The 16779-nt window shown below is 56.5% G+C and overlaps 2 protein-coding genes across 6 annotated transcripts in view; both read right to left on the minus strand.

The window, feature by feature from the left end:
• The window catches only part of MST1R (macrophage stimulating 1 receptor), a 78683-nt gene that overhangs the window by 48740 nt on the left and 13164 nt on the right, over positions 1 to 16779 (minus strand). For 4 of the 5 annotated variants that reach the window (XM_077277162.1, XM_077277163.1, XM_077277164.1 and 1 more), the window contains exons 2-10: positions 4292 to 5208; positions 3391 to 3736; positions 3110 to 3286; positions 2911 to 3033; positions 2676 to 2846; positions 1436 to 1614; positions 1217 to 1355; positions 864 to 1003; positions 423 to 590 (exon numbers count right to left, since the gene is read on the minus strand). In XM_077277162.1, coding sequence (XP_077133277.1) covers positions 423 to 590; positions 864 to 1003; positions 1217 to 1355; positions 1436 to 1614; positions 2676 to 2846; positions 2911 to 3033; positions 3110 to 3286; positions 3391 to 3736; positions 4292 to 5124 — 2276 coding nt within the window. In that variant the 5' untranslated portion in view covers positions 5125 to 5208. Of the gene's footprint in view, positions 1 to 422; positions 591 to 863; positions 1004 to 1216; positions 1356 to 1435; positions 1615 to 2675; positions 2847 to 2910; positions 3034 to 3109; positions 3287 to 3390; positions 3737 to 4291; positions 5209 to 8448; positions 8652 to 16779 lie in introns of those variants that run through there. The other variant, XM_077277165.1, reaches the window with a different exon arrangement.
• Positions 1 to 16779, minus strand: part of MON1A (MON1 vesicular trafficking associated A) — a 112532-nt gene that overhangs the window by 34105 nt on the left and 61648 nt on the right. The window lies entirely within an intron of this gene.

The following is a 16779-nucleotide window of genomic DNA, read 5'->3' on the forward strand; positions in this document are numbered from 1 at the left end:
AATGTAATGTATGTACACAGTGACTGCACCAGCAGAATAGTGAGTGCAGCTCTGGAGTATAATACAGGATGTAACTCAGGATCAGTAATGTAATGTATGTACACAGTGACTGCACCAGCAGAACAGTGAGTGCAGCTCTGGGGTATAATACAGGATGTAACTCAGGATCAGTAATGTAATGTATGTACACAGTGATTGCACCAGCAGAATAGTGAGTGCAGCTCTGGGGTATAATACAGGATGTAACTCAGGACCAGTAATGTAATGTATGTACACAGTGACTGCACCAGCAGAATAGTGAGTGCAGCTCTGGGGTATAATACAGGATGTAACTCAGGACCAGTAATGTAATGTATGTACACAGTGACTGCACCAGCAGAATAGTGAGTGCAGCTCTGGAGTAAGCATATTTCATGTCTCACCGTGCCAGGCTGCAGTTGGGTTGGATGCTACTGACTTCGGGATTCGGCTTGTAGGTGAAGGGTTGGGGGTGAGGGATCTCAGCTTCATCCAACCATAAGGTGATGTTCTTGAGCCCCAGGGAGGAGAGCGATGGAGAGATGCAGCAGATGTCGCCGTCTGGACAAGACCTGGAGGGCAGATAGAGAAGGTGAAATTGTAAGAAAAAATTAAAAATTGTCAAAAATGAAAAATTGTCTGAAACTGGAAACTGTTCCCCCCTTGTTAGCGCTTCCATTGGTCTCAGGACCGTCTTCACATGATGGCGTTCAGCATCGGGATAAAACATCTAATTTATTTAAAGTGCATAAAAATCCAAGGTGCCCGAAGAAGAAGACGACTTCTCGACGGACTCCATCATCTCCACAGATGGGGCCGAGACCTCTGGAACTGCAGTCACTCACTGGTTGTAGGTGGGGCAGTTCTGGTCTCCGACATTCACACGCCGCTTGTCTCCCGCCATCAGGTTCTGACCCTTCAGAGTGACACGAGTTCCTCCAACGAGAGGTCCGAATGACGGAGACACCGACATCAGCCGTGGCTCCTAAAGAAATATCGTCATAAAAAGCTGTGATCCGACATGGGGCCCGCAGACCCTCCCGTGCCCGCAGACCCTCCCGTGCCCACACCCCTCCCCCGTGCCCACAACCCCCCGTGCCCACAACCCCCCGTGCCCATAGACCCCCCTGTGCCAACAGACCCCTCCCCCATGCCCACAAACCCCCGTGCCCATAGACTCCCTGGGTAATGTCCTCACCACGTAGATGAAGCCGCTGATGGTGGCGCTGCCGTACACGTAGTACGAGACGGCCCTGAGACTCTCATTTATGGTAATGGTGATGTCAGCGGGAGAGGCGGCATCCAGGGGCCCTGCGGGCTCTAATGTGCACACCAGGCTGCACAGAAAAGAAGCGTAGTGAGACCCCAAGAGCCACAGAGTGCGGCCTCCACACGGAGCAGAGGCGCCCGGCCTCACCTTCTGCTGCTGCTCTGTTGCGCATCCACGGAGCACGGCCGCTGCCCCACGAACACTCGATGCGTCTGTGCCGTGATCGGTGCATTGGGCAGCGCCCCGTACACATCACTGGACTGGAAGTCTCTGCCACAGATAGTGACGATCGTCTGACCATGCAGAGGAGCGACCCTCGGATAAAACTGCCAGGAAAAAAGACCATGAGGAGCTGAGGTGAGGTCAGGGGAAGCTCAGGACGCGGTCACATGATCAGCGCGGGGGGCTGAGGACACGGTCACATGATCAGCGCGGGGGGCTGAGGACACGGTCACATGATCAGCGCGGGGGAAGCTCAGGACGCGGTCACATGATCAGCGCGGGGAGCTGAGGACACGGTCACATGATCAGCGCGGAGAAGCTCAGGACGCGGTCACATGATCAGCGCGGGGGAAGCTCAGGACTCGGTCACATGATCAGCGTGGGGGGGCTGAGGACACGGTCACATGATCAGCGCGGGGGAAGCTCAGGACGCGGTCACATGATCAGCGCGGGGGGGCTGAAGATACGGTCACACGGTCAGCACGGGGGGCTAAGGACGCGGTCACATTATCAGCGTGGGGGGGCTGAGGACGCAGTCACATGATCAGCGGGTGGGGGCTGAGGACGTGGTCGCATGATCAGCGCAGGGGGTCTGAGGACACGGTCACATGATCAGCGTGGGGGGCTGAGGACGCGGTCACATGATCAGCGCGGGGGGGCTGAGGACGCGGTCACATGATCAGCGCGGGGGCTGAGGACGCGGTCACATGATCAGCGCGGGGGGGCTGAGGACGCGGTCACATGATCTGCGTGGGGGGCTGAGGACGCGGTCACATGATCAGCGCGGGGGGGCTGAGGACGCGGTCACATGATCAGCGCGGGGGGGGGGGCTGAGGACGCGGTCACATGATCTGCGTGGGGGGCTGAGGACGCGGTCTCTTGATTAACATGGGGGGCTGAGGACGCGGTCTCTTGATTAACATGGGGGGCTGAGGACGTGGTCACATGATCAGCGCGGGGGGGCTGAGGACGCGGTCACATGATCAGCGCGGGGGCTGAGGACGCGGTCACATGATCAGAGCAGGGGGCTGAGGACGCGGTCACATTATCAGCGTGGGAGGCTGAGGACGTGGTCACATGATCAGCGCGGGGGGCTGAGGACGCGGTCACATGATATACCAATTGATAGAGGTTGTCGGCCCACCCTCAATGCCCCGCTTCTTACGTCAGTGATTATTGGGGGGCAGGTGTCCTGGGTCCATCCTTCTGGACAATCCTCCATTGTAGAGCAGCCACTGTTACACCATCCGCAGCCCATGAAGCGCGGGGAGCGCAGGCAGCGGCCGCAGCGGCGGAGGTGGCGACAGCCGGGCCCCGAGACATTGACCTTGGTGACCTGCGGAGACAGACAGTGAGACTCCCCCAATGAGACTCTTGGTCCTGGGGTCATTTCCACCCACCTGGTTCCCCGTGGTGAAGAAAAGATGGTCGCCGACGCGGACGACGTCACGTTCCACAGGATGAGCGCTGCTCAGGGAGAAGTTGGACAGGAGCAGCGGGTTGCTGTTCCGCTGCAGGACGACCTGTGAAGGGAGAGGGGAGACATGAGCGGCAGGCAAACGTCATGATGACACTCCGGACTGATGGCAGTGCCCACACCTGCAGCACACGGCCGTCCCCGGTGCCCAGGTGCCCGACGGTGAGGTGGTCATGGGTGGTGACATACAAGGCGGTCAGCAGGATCCCACTCATACGTCCATTAAACAGATCCACGCGTGTCATGGGCGGAGTCACCAGTGTCGGGACCCCCCAACAACTGAGGTCCGTGTCCGAGGCCTGAACCAAAACAAAACCCAAAGATGTAAGAACAGCGACACCCAACATATCCGCCACTCAGAGGTTGTCAGAGCCCCATTACTGCCCCCTCCCGCCGTCCTCACATTCTGGGGGCAGTACTGGTCGTCCTGGTAGTAGCGGAGGCCCCGGGACGGTCTCTCCGTGTCACCGACGCTGCAGCACTTCTTCATCCCCTCCATGATTGACTGGTCTATTAACTTCAGGGGGAAAGCGCACACCGCTGACATCTTCACGGGTTTCTCACTGTTTGGCTCGCTCTGCGCAAATGCAGCAAAAAGCACGAGGTCCCCGAGGTCCAGGTTCAGCTCAGTCGCAAAGTCCTTCCCCACCACCACAACATGCGCCGCCTGCAGGACATTGAAGCTCCTGGGCTCGGACCTGCGCCGTCGCTTCTCCTCCACACGGCAATCCAGGACCAGCTCCCGATAACTGCCAGGAAACGAGAAAGATCGGGGAGCGATCGTCAGCAGGAGAGCGCACAGGCATGAGCACAGGGCAAGAGTCGGTGTGAGAGGTGGGCACAGGGCAAGAGTCGGTGTGAGAGGTGGGCACAGGGCAGCAGTTGGCGGTGCGAGCGGTGGGCACAGGGCAAGAGTCGGCGGTGAGGGCGGTGGGCACAGGGCAGCAGTCGGAGGTGCGAGCGGTGGGCACAGGGCAGCACTCAACGGTGAGAGCAGTGGGCACAGGGCAGCAGTTGGGGGTGAGAGAGTTGGGTACAGGGCAGAAGTCGGGGGTGCAAGCGGTGGGCACAGGGCAGCAGTTGGCGGCGAGAGCGGTGGGCACAGGGCAGAAGTCGGCGGTGCGAGTGGTCGGCACAGGGCAGCAGTCGGCGGTGAGAGCGGTGGGTACAGGGAAGAAGTTGGGGGTGCGAGCGGTCGGCACAGGGCAGCAGTCGGCGGTGCGAGCGGTGGGCACAGGCAGCAGTCGGCGGTACGAGCGGTGGGCACAGGGCAGTTTTGGTGCCTCCTCTGCTGCGGTTCTTACCTTCTCATGTCCGAATTTTCGGTGCTGAGGCGGACCAGCCGGCTCTGGTAGGATCGGGCCTGGAGACTTTCCGGCTGCACAGTTAAGAAGTAGACATGTTCTGCGGTGCTGAAGGTGTGGACATAGCGGATGGGGTAAACGTTCAGGAACGAGGGAAGGACGGTCAGCGACTGGAAGTTACCAAAACCATCTTCCGATGAGAGGAAACGGCGGATAGATATGGACGTTGTACCATAATTCTGAGTCACTTCTGAATTCACGGAAGACGCCACGTAGAAGTAGATGGTGCCCCTGCCCTGTACCAGGGCGACGGTGGTGCCCAGGGGGCTGGCGATACAATCTGGGCATGACGCCGTGGGTTTATCCTGCGGTCGGAAGAGGCAGGAAGAATGAACGATTTCAGAGTCATTAAATCGATGTAAGTAGCAGAGGCCACGTAATGAGGAGCCACAGTGGAACAGGAAGTTCTCCTCTGGATCCACCAGCAGGACGATGCTGTCCGTGTCCTCGCCCCGGCCTGGGCGGGCACTGCCCATCTCACACCCGGCACACAAGCTACACCCAGAGAAGTCCGTGGGGCCGGTGATGAGCTCCTGTAAGGGGTGAAGGTCGGAGCTGCGGAGCACGTGCAGGCGGTTGGAGGCAGTGAGGAACAGCAGGGCGTCCGGATCTTCTTTGGCAGCCACGTTCTGGATGAGGCCCGGGATGGTGAAGTGCAGCAGGTCATAGTGGATGTTGGGGTCCAGAGACTGGAAGGGTTCGGCTGGACATTGCCATGTGGAGGCTGAGGAGGCCCAGAAGATAAGGAGGATCCAGCAACGTGTCCACATCATGAAGGTCTAGAGGAGAAGATCCACAGAGGGCCACGCTTACCTCAGACGGAAAAGGACGGTCACCGGGAGGCCATTGTGGGGAACCTGTGAGAGACAGAAATCATCACTGTAAGAGGCGGGGTCCGGCCATCCCGCCATCGCCCTAAGAGGCGGGGCCCAACCATCTCACCATCGCCCGAAGAGGCGGGGCCCAACCATCTCACCATCGCCCGAAGAGGCGGGGCCCAACCATCTCACCATCGCCCGAAGAGGCGGGGCCTAACCATCTCACCATCGCCCTAAGAGGCAGGGCCCGACCATCCCACCATCGCCCTAAGAGGCAGGGCCCGACCATCCCACCATCGCCCTAAGAGGCAGAGCCTGATCATCCCACCATCGCCCTAAGAGGCAGAGCCCGACCGTCCCACCATCGCCCTAAGAGGCAGGGCCCGACCGTCCCACCATCGCCCTAAGAGGCAGGGCCCGACCATCCCGCCATCGCCCTAAGAGGCAGGGCCCGACCGTCCCACCATCGCCCTAAGAGGCAGGGCCCGACCGTCCCACCATCGCCCTAAGAGGCAGGGCCCGACCGTCCCACCATCGCCCTAAGAGGCAGGGCCCGACCATCCCACTATCGCCCTAAGAGGCAGGGCCCGACCATCCCACCATCGCCCTAAGAGGCAGGGCCCGACCATCCCACCATCGCCCTAAGAGGCAGAGCCTGATCGTCCCACCATCGCCCTAAGAGGCAGGGCCCGACCGTCCCACCATCGCCCTAAGAGGCAGGGCCCGACCATCCCACTATCGCCCTAAGAGGCAGGGCCCGACCATCCCACCATCGCCCTAAGAGGCAGGGCCCGACCATCCCACCATCGCCCTAAGAGGCAGAGCCTGATCGTCCCACCATCGCCCTAAGAGGCAGGGCCCGACCATCCCACCATCGCCCTAAGAGGCAGGGCCCGACCATCCCACCATCGCCCTAAGAGGCAGAGCCTGATCATCCCACCATCGCCCTAAGAGGCAGAGCCCGACCGTCCCACCATCGCCCTAAGAGGCAGGGCCCGACCGTCCCACCATCGCCCTAAGAGGCAGGGCCCGACCATCCCGCCATCGCCCTAAGAGGCAGGGCCCGACCGTCCCACCATCGCCCTAAGAGGCAGGGCCCGACCGTCCCACCATCGCCCTAAGAGGCAGGGCCCGACCATCCCACTATCGCCCTAAGAGGCAGAGCCCGATCGTCCCACCATCGCCCTAAGAGGCAGGGCCCGACCATCCCACCATCGCCCTAAGAGGCAGGGCCCGACCGTCCCACCATCGCCCTAAGAGGCAGGGCCCGACCGTCCCACTATCGCCCTAAGAGGCAGGGCCCGACCGTCCCACCATCGCCCTAAGAGGCAGGGCCCGACCATCCCACCATCGCCCTAAGAGGCAGGGCCCGACCATCCCACCATCGCCCTAAGAGGCAGGGCCCGACCGTCCCACCATCGCCCTAAGAGGCAGGGCCCGACCGTCCCACCATCGCCCTAAGAGGCAGGGCCCGACCGTCCCACCATCGCCCTAAGAGGCAGGGCCCGACCATCCCACTATCGCCCTAAGAGGCAGGGCCCGACCATCCCACCATCGCCCTAAGAGGCAGGGCCCGACCATCCCACCATCGCCCTAAGAGGCAGAGCCTGATCGTCCCACCATCGCCCTAAGAGGCAGGGCCCGACCATCCCACCATCGCCCTAAGAGGCAGGGCCCGACCATCCCACCATCGCCCTAAGAGGCAGGGCCCGACCATCCCACCATCGCCCTAAGAGGCAGAGCCTGATCGTCCCACCATCGCCCTAAGAGGCAGGGCCCGACCATCCCACCATCGCCCTAAGAGGCAGGGCCCGACCATCCCACCATCGCCCTAAGAGGCAGAGCCTGATCATCCCACCATCGCCCTAAGAGGCAGAGCCCGACCGTCCCACCATCGCCCTAAGAGGCAGGGCCCGACCGTCCCACCATCGCCCTAAGAGGCAGGGCCCGACCATCCCGCCATCGCCCTAAGAGGCAGGGCCCGACCGTCCCACCATCGCCCTAAGAGGCAGGGCCCGACCGTCCCACCATCGCCCTAAGAGGCAGGGCCCGACCGTCCCACCATCGCCCTAAGAGGCAGGGCCCGACCATCCCACTATCGCCCTAAGAGGCAGGGCCCGACCATCCCACCATCGCCCTAAGAGGCAGGGCCCGACCATCCCACCATCGCCCTAAGAGGCAGAGCCTGATCGTCCCACCATCGCCCTAAGAGGCAGGGCCCGACCGTCCCACCATCGCCCTAAGAGGCAGGGCCCGACCATCCCACTATCGCCCTAAGAGGCAGGGCCCGACCATCCCACTATCGCCCTAAGAGGCAGGGCCCGACCATCCCACCATCGCCCTAAGAGGCAGGGCCCGACCATCCCACCATCGCCCTAAGAGGCAGAGCCTGATCGTCCCACCATCGCCCTAAGAGGCAGGGCCCGACCATCCCACCATCGCCCTAAGAGGCAGGGCCCGACCATCCCACCATCGCCCTAAGAGGCAGAGCCTGATCATCCCACCATCGCCCTAAGAGGCAGAGCCCGACCGTCCCACCATCGCCCTAAGAGGCAGGGCCGGACCGTCCCACCATCGCCCTAAGAGGCAGGGCCCGACCATCCCGCCATCGCCCTAAGAGGCAGGGCCCGACCGTCCCACCATCGCCCTAAGAGGCAGGGCCCGACCGTCCCACCATCGCCCTAAGAGGCAGGGCCCGACCATCCCACTATCGCCCTAAGAGGCAGAGCCCGATCGTCCCACCATCGCCCTAAGAGGCAGGGCCCGACCGTCCCACCATCGCCCTAAGAGGCAGGGCCCGACCATCCCACCATCGCCCTAAGAGGCAGAGCCTGATCGTCCCACCATCGCCCTAAGAGGCAGGGCCCGACCGTCCCACCATCGCCCTAAGAGGCAGGGCCCGACCGTCCCACCATCGCCCTAAGAGGCAGGGCCCGACCATCCCACCATCGCCCTAAGAGGCAGGGCCCGACCGTCCCACCATCGCCCTAAGAGGCAGGGCCCGACCGTCCCACCATCGCCCTAAGAGGCAGGGCCTGACCATCCCGCCATCGCCCTAAGAGGCAGGGCCCGACCATCCCGCCATCGCCCTAAGAGGCAGGGCCCGACCATCCCGCCATCGCCCTAAGAGGCAGAGCCCGACCGTCCCACCATCGCCCTAAGAGGCAGGGCCCGACCGTCCCACCATCGCCCTAAGAGGCGGGGATACAACACGGGTAACACCTGATATTATAAAGCTGGAGGCTGATAACCCAGGATTCACCACAGGTCACAGCTCACCTCCTCCCCTCTCTGCAGAGCATGCCCACAACTCTCTCCCATGGCTGCAGCTGATGCTGGTAATGCTGGGACCTGTAGTTCCTCAGGCTTGTGCTCCCACAGTGGTTACAATGTATCAGGTGGTGACAATCCGGCCCTGCACAGTCGCCTCAGTGGGTGAGGACACGTAATATCCGGGCGATCGGTCGTCATCACCATGTTGTATTGACCCCACGATCAAGGACGCGACGTGGGCGGCTCCGCGAGGAAATCATCGGACTGTGGGAGAAGTTTCACAATCCAGGACAAGCACAGCTGCAGTAACCCTCACACTGCCGGCCGGGAACGTATACCCCCCCCCCCCCCCCCCGTGGTGGCAGCACTGCAGTGGGGCCGGGACAGTGTGTCAGTGCAGTCTTCCGATCACAGACATTACTGGACACCGACTTTCCACCATAATATACATAACACAAGGCCGCGGATGAGCACGAAGGACGAGGAGAAACACGACTGACAGCGCGGCCGCACGCCGGCACTGGGCGCCAGGGGTTATTGGCAGGACGCAAAGTCATAGAGGGGACGTCACCACGAGGGTCTCAGCAGTCCGATCCGGGAAGAGCAGCCCTGAATGTCAGACCCTCAGCGTCGCCTCACCGGAATGTATGCTTCAGTAACAAAAATACACTGCAAAACCGCACCGGGTACAGCGGGGTACACACGTGCCGCAGACCGGATACAGCGGGGTACACATATGCCGCACATCGGATACAGCGGGGTACACATATGCCGCACATCGGATACAGCGGGGTACACATATGCCGCACATCGGATACAGCGGGGTACACATATGCCGCACATCGGATACAGCAGGGTACACATATGCCGCAGACCGTACACAGCGGGGTACACACATGCCGCAGACCGTACACAGCGGGGTACACATATGCCGCACATCGGATACAGCAGGGTACACATGTGCCGCAGACCGTACACAGCGGGGTACACACGTGCCACAGACCGGACACAGGTGCCGCAGACCGGACACAACGGGGTACACATGTACCGCACACCGGACACAGCGGGGTACACGTGCTACAGACCGGATACAGCGGGGTACACATGTACCGCACACCAGACACAGCGGGGTACACACGTGCCGCACATCGGATACAGAGGGGTACACATGTGCTACAGACCAGATACAGCGGGGTACACATGTACCGCACACCAGACACAGCGGGGTACACACGTGCTACAGACCGGATACAGCAGAGTACACATGTGCTGAAGGGAGACGGCACTGGAGGGGTCACAGAAGAGTGAAGCAGTCACAGTGGCGTAGCTACCAGGGGGTAGAGGGTGCGGTTGACCCGGGCCCCTTGCTCGGAGGGGCCCACCCAGAGCTACTGCCACTCTTAGCTATGTCGGCGTGCTCCACTGTAGTGCAGGCAGACACTGATCCCGGCACCACCGCTGTCCTATAGAGCGGAGCACACAGCCCCCCGGACTCTGGATGCCGGCACCGCACCGGGAGCAAAATACTGAGGATCGGTAAATGCTGGAAGGTTTGTATTATACACTGCACGCCAGTGCTGCATTCAAATCACTTCATAGAAACACATACAGTGGGGTGAACAAAGTATTCAGACCCCTTCACATTTCTCACTCTTCGTTTCATTGCAGCCATTTGGTAAATCCTATAAAGTTCATTATTTTTCTCATTAATGTTCACTCCGCTCCCCATCTTGGCTGAAAAAAAAAAAGCAGAAATGTAGAAATTTTTGCAAATGTATTAAAAAAGAAAACCTGAGATATCCCGTGGCCATAAGTCTTCAGCCCCTTTGCTCAGTATTGAGTAGAAGCCCCTTTTGAGCTAGTACAGTCATGAGTCTTCTTGGGAATGATACAACAAGTTTTTCACCCCTGGATTTGGGGATGCTCAGCCATTCTTTCTTGCAGATCCTCTCCAGTTCCGGCAGGTTTGATGGTGAACGTTGGTGGATGCCATTTTCAGGTCTCCCCAGAGATGCTCCATTGGGTTTAGGCCAGGGCTCTGGCTGGGTCAGTCAGGAATGGTCACAGAGTTGTTCTGAAGCCGCTCCTTGGTTATTTTAGCTGTGTGCTTAGGGTCATTGTCTTGTTGGAAGGTGAACCTTCGGCCAAGTCTGAGGTCCAGAGCACTCTGGAAGAGGTTTTCATCCAGGATATCTCTGTACTTGGCCACATTCATGTTTCCTTCAATGACAACCAGTCGTCCTGTCACTGTAGCTGAAAAACACCCCCATAGCATGATGCTGCCACCACCATGCTTCACTGTTGGGATTGTATTGGGAAGGTGATGAGCAGTGCCTGGTTTTCTCCACACATACCGCTTAGAATTATCACCAATAAGGTCTATCTTCATCTCATCAGACCAGAGAATCTCATGTCTCACTCTGGGAGTCCTTCATGTGTTTTTAGCAAACTCTATGCGGTTTTCATATGTCTTGCACTGAGGAGAGGCTTCCGTCGGTCACTCTGCCATAAAGGCCTGACTGGTGGAGGCTGCAGTGATAGGTGACTTTGTAGAACTTTCTCCCATCTCCCTACTGCATCTCTGGAGCTCAGTCACAGTGATCTTGGGGTTCTTCTTTACCTCTCTCACAAAGGCTCTTCTCCCACGATTGCTCAGTCTGGCTGGACGGCCAGGTCTAGGAAGACTTCTGGTGGTCCCAAACTTCTTTCATTTAAGGATTATGGAGGCCACTGTGCTCTTAGGAACCTTGAGTGCTGCAGAAGTTCTGTTGTAACCTAGGCCAGATCTGTGCCACAATTCTGTCTCTGAGCTCCTTGGCCAGTTCCTTTGGCCTCATGATTCTCCTTTGGTCTGACATGCACTGTGAGCTGTGAGGTCTTATATAGACAGGTGTGCGCCTTTCCAAATCAAGTCCTATCAGTGTAATTACACACAGCTGGACTCCAATGACGGAGTAGAACCATCTCAAGGAGGATCACAAGGAAATGGAGGACAGCAGGTGACTTACATATGAGAGTCTGAGCAAAGGGGCTGAAGACTTATGACCATGTGTTATTTCAGTTTTTCTTTTTTAATACATTTGCAAATATTTCTACATTTGTTTGCTTTTTTCAGTGTAGATGGGGTGCGGAGTGTACATTAATGAGAAAACATGAACTTTTTAGACTTTACCAAATGGCTGCAATGAAACAAAGACTTAAAAATGTAAAGGGGTCTGAATACTTTCCGCACCCACTGTATACCCCCCTGTGACGTAGTCCTGTAGCCGGGGGTCCTGTCATCTCATATTGTAAATCCAGGGTGGCAAGCATGAAAACCCAATTATATCAATTTTTATTAAAAAAATTAATTCCCACAAAGTTGAGGATGAGTATATATAATAAAGAGCCAAATAGCAGAAAACACAAACAGCCACTATGTGCATATAGATGATGACAAATAGACCCCTGAACGTATACTCAGTCAGGACAACAAGACCCCTCAAAGGCAGAAAACCATTATACAATATGGGGGCCTATATACAGTGCGGGAGCTCCTGTGGGAACCAGTGTGGAGTGTGGGGGCTACTGTGTTGGCACAAGAGACATTCTACTATGTAAAAGGCCCAGTGGTGGCATTACTATGTGTGGCAGTAAGAGGAGTGTTGCTTTTGTAGCACACAGTAGGTGCAGTAATAGGGTCATATACGGCAGAGGGTCAGTATTGGGGTATCAGGTGCAGTAATAGGGACACACAGCAGTAGAGGGTCAGTATTGGGGTATCAGGTGTAGTAATAGGGTCATATACAGCAGAGGGTCAGTATTGGGGTATCAGGTGCAGTAATAGGGACACACAGCAGCAGAGGGTCAGTATTGGGGTATCAGGTGCAGTAACAGGGACACACAACAGCAGAGGGTCAGTATTGGGGTATCAGGTGCAGTAATAGGGAAACAGCAGCAGAGGATCAGTATTGGGGTATCAGGTGTAGTAATAGGGAAACAGCAGTAGAGGGTCAGTATTGGGGTATCAGGTGTAGTAATAGGGGCACACAGCAGTAGAGGGTCAGTATTGGGGTATCAGGTGCAGTAACAGGGACACACAGCAGCAGAGGGTCAGTATTGGGGTATCAGGTGCAGTAATAGGGTGACATACGGCAGAGGGTCAGTATTGGGGTATCAGGTGTAGTAATAGGGAAACAGCAGCAGAGGGTCAGTATTGGGGTATCAGGTGTAGTAATAGGGAAACAGCAGCAGAGGATCAGTATTGGGGTATCGGGTGCAGTAACAGGGGCACACAGCAGTAGAGGGTCAGTATTGGGGTATCAGGGGCAGTAACAGGGGCACACAGCAGTAGAGGGTCAGTATTGAGGTATCGGGTGCAGTAACAGGGACACACAGCAGCAGAGGGTCAGTATTGGGGTATCAGGTGCAGTAACAGGGACACAGCAGGAGAGGCTCAGTATTGGGGTATCAGGTGCAGTAATAGGGTGACATACGGCAGAGGGTCAGTATTGGGGTATCAGGTGTAGTAATAGGGGCACACAGCAGTAGGGGGTCAGTATTGGGGTATCGGGTGCAGTAACGGACACAAAGCAGTAGAGGGTCAGTATTGGGGTATCGGGTGCAGTAACAGGGACACAGCAGGAGAGGCTCAGTATTGGGGTATCAGGTGCAGTAATAGGGTGACATACGGCAGAGGGTCAGTATTGGGGTATCAGGTGTAGTAATAGGGAAACAGCAGCAGAGGGTCAGTATTGGGGTATCAGGTGTAGTAATAGGGAAACAGCAGCAGAGGATCAGTATTGGGGTATCAGGTGTAGTAATAGGGAAACAGCAGCAGAGGATCAGTATTGGGGTATCGGGTGCAGTAACAGGGGCACACAGCAGTAGAGGGTCAGTATTGGGGTATCAGGGGCAGTAACAGGGACACACAGCAGCAGAGGGTCAGTATTGGGGTATCAGGTGCAGTAACAGGGACACAGCAGGAGAGGCTCAGTATTGGGGTATCAGGTGCAGTAATAGGGTGACATACGGCAGAGGGTCAGTATTGGGGTATCAGGTGTAGTAATAGGGGCACACAGCAGTAGAGGGTCAGTATTGGGGTATCTGGTGCAGTAACAGGGACACACAGCAGCAGAGGGTCAGTATTGGGGTATCAGGGGCAGTAATAGGGACACACCAGCTGAGGGTCAGTATTGGGGTATCAGGTGTAGTAACAGGGGCACACAGCAGCAGAGGGTCAGTATTGGGGTATCAGGGGCAGTAATAGGGACACACCAGCTGAGGGTCAGTATTGGGGTATCAGGTGTAGTAACAGGGGCACACAGCAGCAGAGGGTCAGTATTGGGGTATTGTGAAGGAAGAAATTAAGAAAAATTCTCCAGTTTTTCTATATCCTTATAGGTTAAGTTTTTCCTGTATTTTTATAGGTTAAGAATTATGAGCATGTTCTTATACTGATTGGTTGAAGTATAATTTCTATGATTATGAAAAGCGATACACAATAAAACGGGGGCCAGAGATCTGCTCAATCCCCCATACAGAGACACACGTCTCCGTCTGGTCATTTTCAGTTGCCGGCAATGCCCTGTAAATTAATTTGGAAATCACTGAATTAACCGTGAAGGATCAATTTAGATCCTCCCTCAACAGTATCAGGTGCAGTAACAGGGGCACACAGCAGCAGAGGGTCAGTATTGGGATATCAGGTGCAGTAACAGGGGCACACAGCAGCAGAGGGTCAGTATTGGGGTATCAGGGGCAGTAATAGGGACACACAGCATCAGAGGGTCAGTATTGGGGTACCAGGTGCAGTAATAGGGACACACAGCAGCAGAGGGTCAGTATTGGGGTATCAGGTGCAGTAATGGGGACACACAGCAGCAGAGGGTCAGTATTGGGGTATCAGGTGCAGTAATAGGGACACACAGTAGCAGAGGGTCAGTATTGGGGTATCAGGTGCAGTAATGGGGACACACAGCAGCAGAGGGTCAGTATTGGGGTATCAGGTGCAGTAATAGGGACACACAGTAGCAGAGGGTCAGTATTGGGGCATCAGGTGCAGTAATAGGGACACACAGCAGCTGAGGGTCAGTATTGGGGTATCAGGTGTAGTAATAGAGGCACACAGCAGAGGGTCATTATTGGGGTATCAGGTGCAGTAACGAGCACACAGCAGCAGAGGGTCAGTATTGGGGTATCAGGTGCAGTAATAGGGACACAGCAGTAGAGGGTCAGTATTGGGGTATCAGGTGCAGTAATAGGGACACATACGGCAGCAGTGGCTCAGTATTGGGGTATCAGGTGCAGTAATAGGGACACACCACCTGAGGGTCAGAATTGAGGTATCAGGTGTTGTAATAGGGGCACACAGCAGCAGAGGGTCATTATTGAGGGTATCAGATGCAGTAACAGGGGCACACAGCAGCAGAGGGTCAGTATTGGGGTATCAGGTGCAGTAATAGGGACACACAGCAGCAGAGGCTCAGTATTGGGGTATCAGGTGTAGTAATAGGGGCACACAGTAGCAGAGGGTCAGTATTGGGGTATAAGGGGCAGTAGTAGGGACACAGCAGCAGAGGCTCAGTATTGGGGTATCGGACGCAGTAATAGGGACACACAGCAGCAGAGGATCAGTATTGGGGTATCAGGGGCAGTAATAGGGACACACAGCAGCAGAGGGTCAGTATTGGGGTACCAGGTGCAGTAATAGGGACACACCACCTGAGGGTCAGAATTGAGGTATCAGGTGTTGTAATAGGGGCACACAGCAGCAGAGGGTCATTATTGAGGGTATCAGATGCAGTAACGGGCACACAGCAGCAGAGGGTCAGTATTGGGGTATCAGGTGCAGTAATAGGGACACACAGCAGCAGAGGCTCAGTATTGGGGTATCAGGTGTAGTAATAGGGGCACACAGTAGCAGAGGGTCAGTATTGGGGTATAAGGGGCAGTAGTAGGGACACAGCAGCAGAGGCTCAGTATTGGGGTATCGGACGCAGTAATAGGGACACACAGCAGCAGAGGATCAGTATTGGGGTATCAGGTGCAGTAACAGGGACACACAGCAGCAGAGGATCAGTATTGGGGTATCAGGGGCAGTAATAGGGACACACAGCAGCAGAGGGTCAGTATTGGGGTACCAGGTGCAGTAATAGGGACACACAGCAGCAGAGGGTCAGTATTGGGGTATCAGGTGTAGTAATAGGGGCACACAGCAGCAGAGGGTCAGTATTGGGGTATCAGGTGCAGTAACGGGCACACAGTAGCAGAGGGTCAGTATTGGGGCATCAGGTGCAGTAATAGGGGCACACAGTAGCAGAGGGTCAGAATTGGGCTATCAGGTGCTGTAATAAGGACACATATGGCAGCAGTGGCTCAGTATTGGGGTATCAGGCAGTAATAGGGACAAACCAGCAGAGGGTCATTATTGGGGCATCAGGTGCAGTAACAGGGGCACACAGCAGAAGGTCAGTATTGGGGTATCAGGTGCAGTAACGAGCACACAGCAGCAGAGGGTCAGTATTGGGGTATCAGAGGCAGTAATAGGGGCACACAGCAGCAGAGGGTCAGTATTGGGGTATCAGGTGCAGTAATAGGGTCACATACGGCAGCAGTGGCTCAGTATTGGGGTATCAGGCAGTAATAGGGACAAACCAGCAGAGGGTCATTATTGGGGCATCAGGTGCAGTAACAGGGACACACAGCAGAGGGTCAGTATTGGGGTATCAGGTGCAGTAACGAGCACACAGCAGCAGAGGGTCAGTATTGGGGTATCAGAGGCAGTAATAGGGGCACACAGCAGCAGAGGGTCAGTATTGGGGTATCAGGTGCAGTAATAGGGACACATACGGCAGCAGTGGCTCAGTATTGGGGTATCAGGTGTAATAATAGGGACACACAGCAGCAGAGGGTCAGTATTGGGGTATCAGGTGCAGTAATAGGGACACACCACCTGAGGGTCAGAATTGGGGCATCAGGTGTTGTAATAGGGGCACACAGCAGCAGAGGGTCATTATTGAGGGTATCAGATGCAGTAACAGGGGCACACAGTAGCAGAGGGTCAGTATTGGGGTATCAGGTGCAGTAACAGGGGCACATAGCAGCAGAGGGTCAGTATTGGGGTATCGTGCAGTAACAGGGACACACAGCAGCAGAGGGTCAGTATTGGGGTATCAGGTGCAGCAAGAGGGCACACAGTAGCAGAGGGTCAGTATTGGGGTATCTGGTGTAGTAACAGGGACACACAGCATTAGAGGCTCAGTATTGGGGTATCGGGTGCAGTAATAGGGACACACAGCAGCAGAGGGTCAGTATTGGGGTATCAGGTGCAGTAATAAGGACACAGCAGCAGAGGCT

Source organism: Ranitomeya variabilis, chromosome 8 (genome assembly GCF_051348905.1).
Source record: "Ranitomeya variabilis isolate aRanVar5 chromosome 8, aRanVar5.hap1, whole genome shotgun sequence".
Taxonomy (NCBI): Eukaryota; Metazoa; Chordata; class Amphibia; order Anura; family Dendrobatidae; genus Ranitomeya; species Ranitomeya variabilis.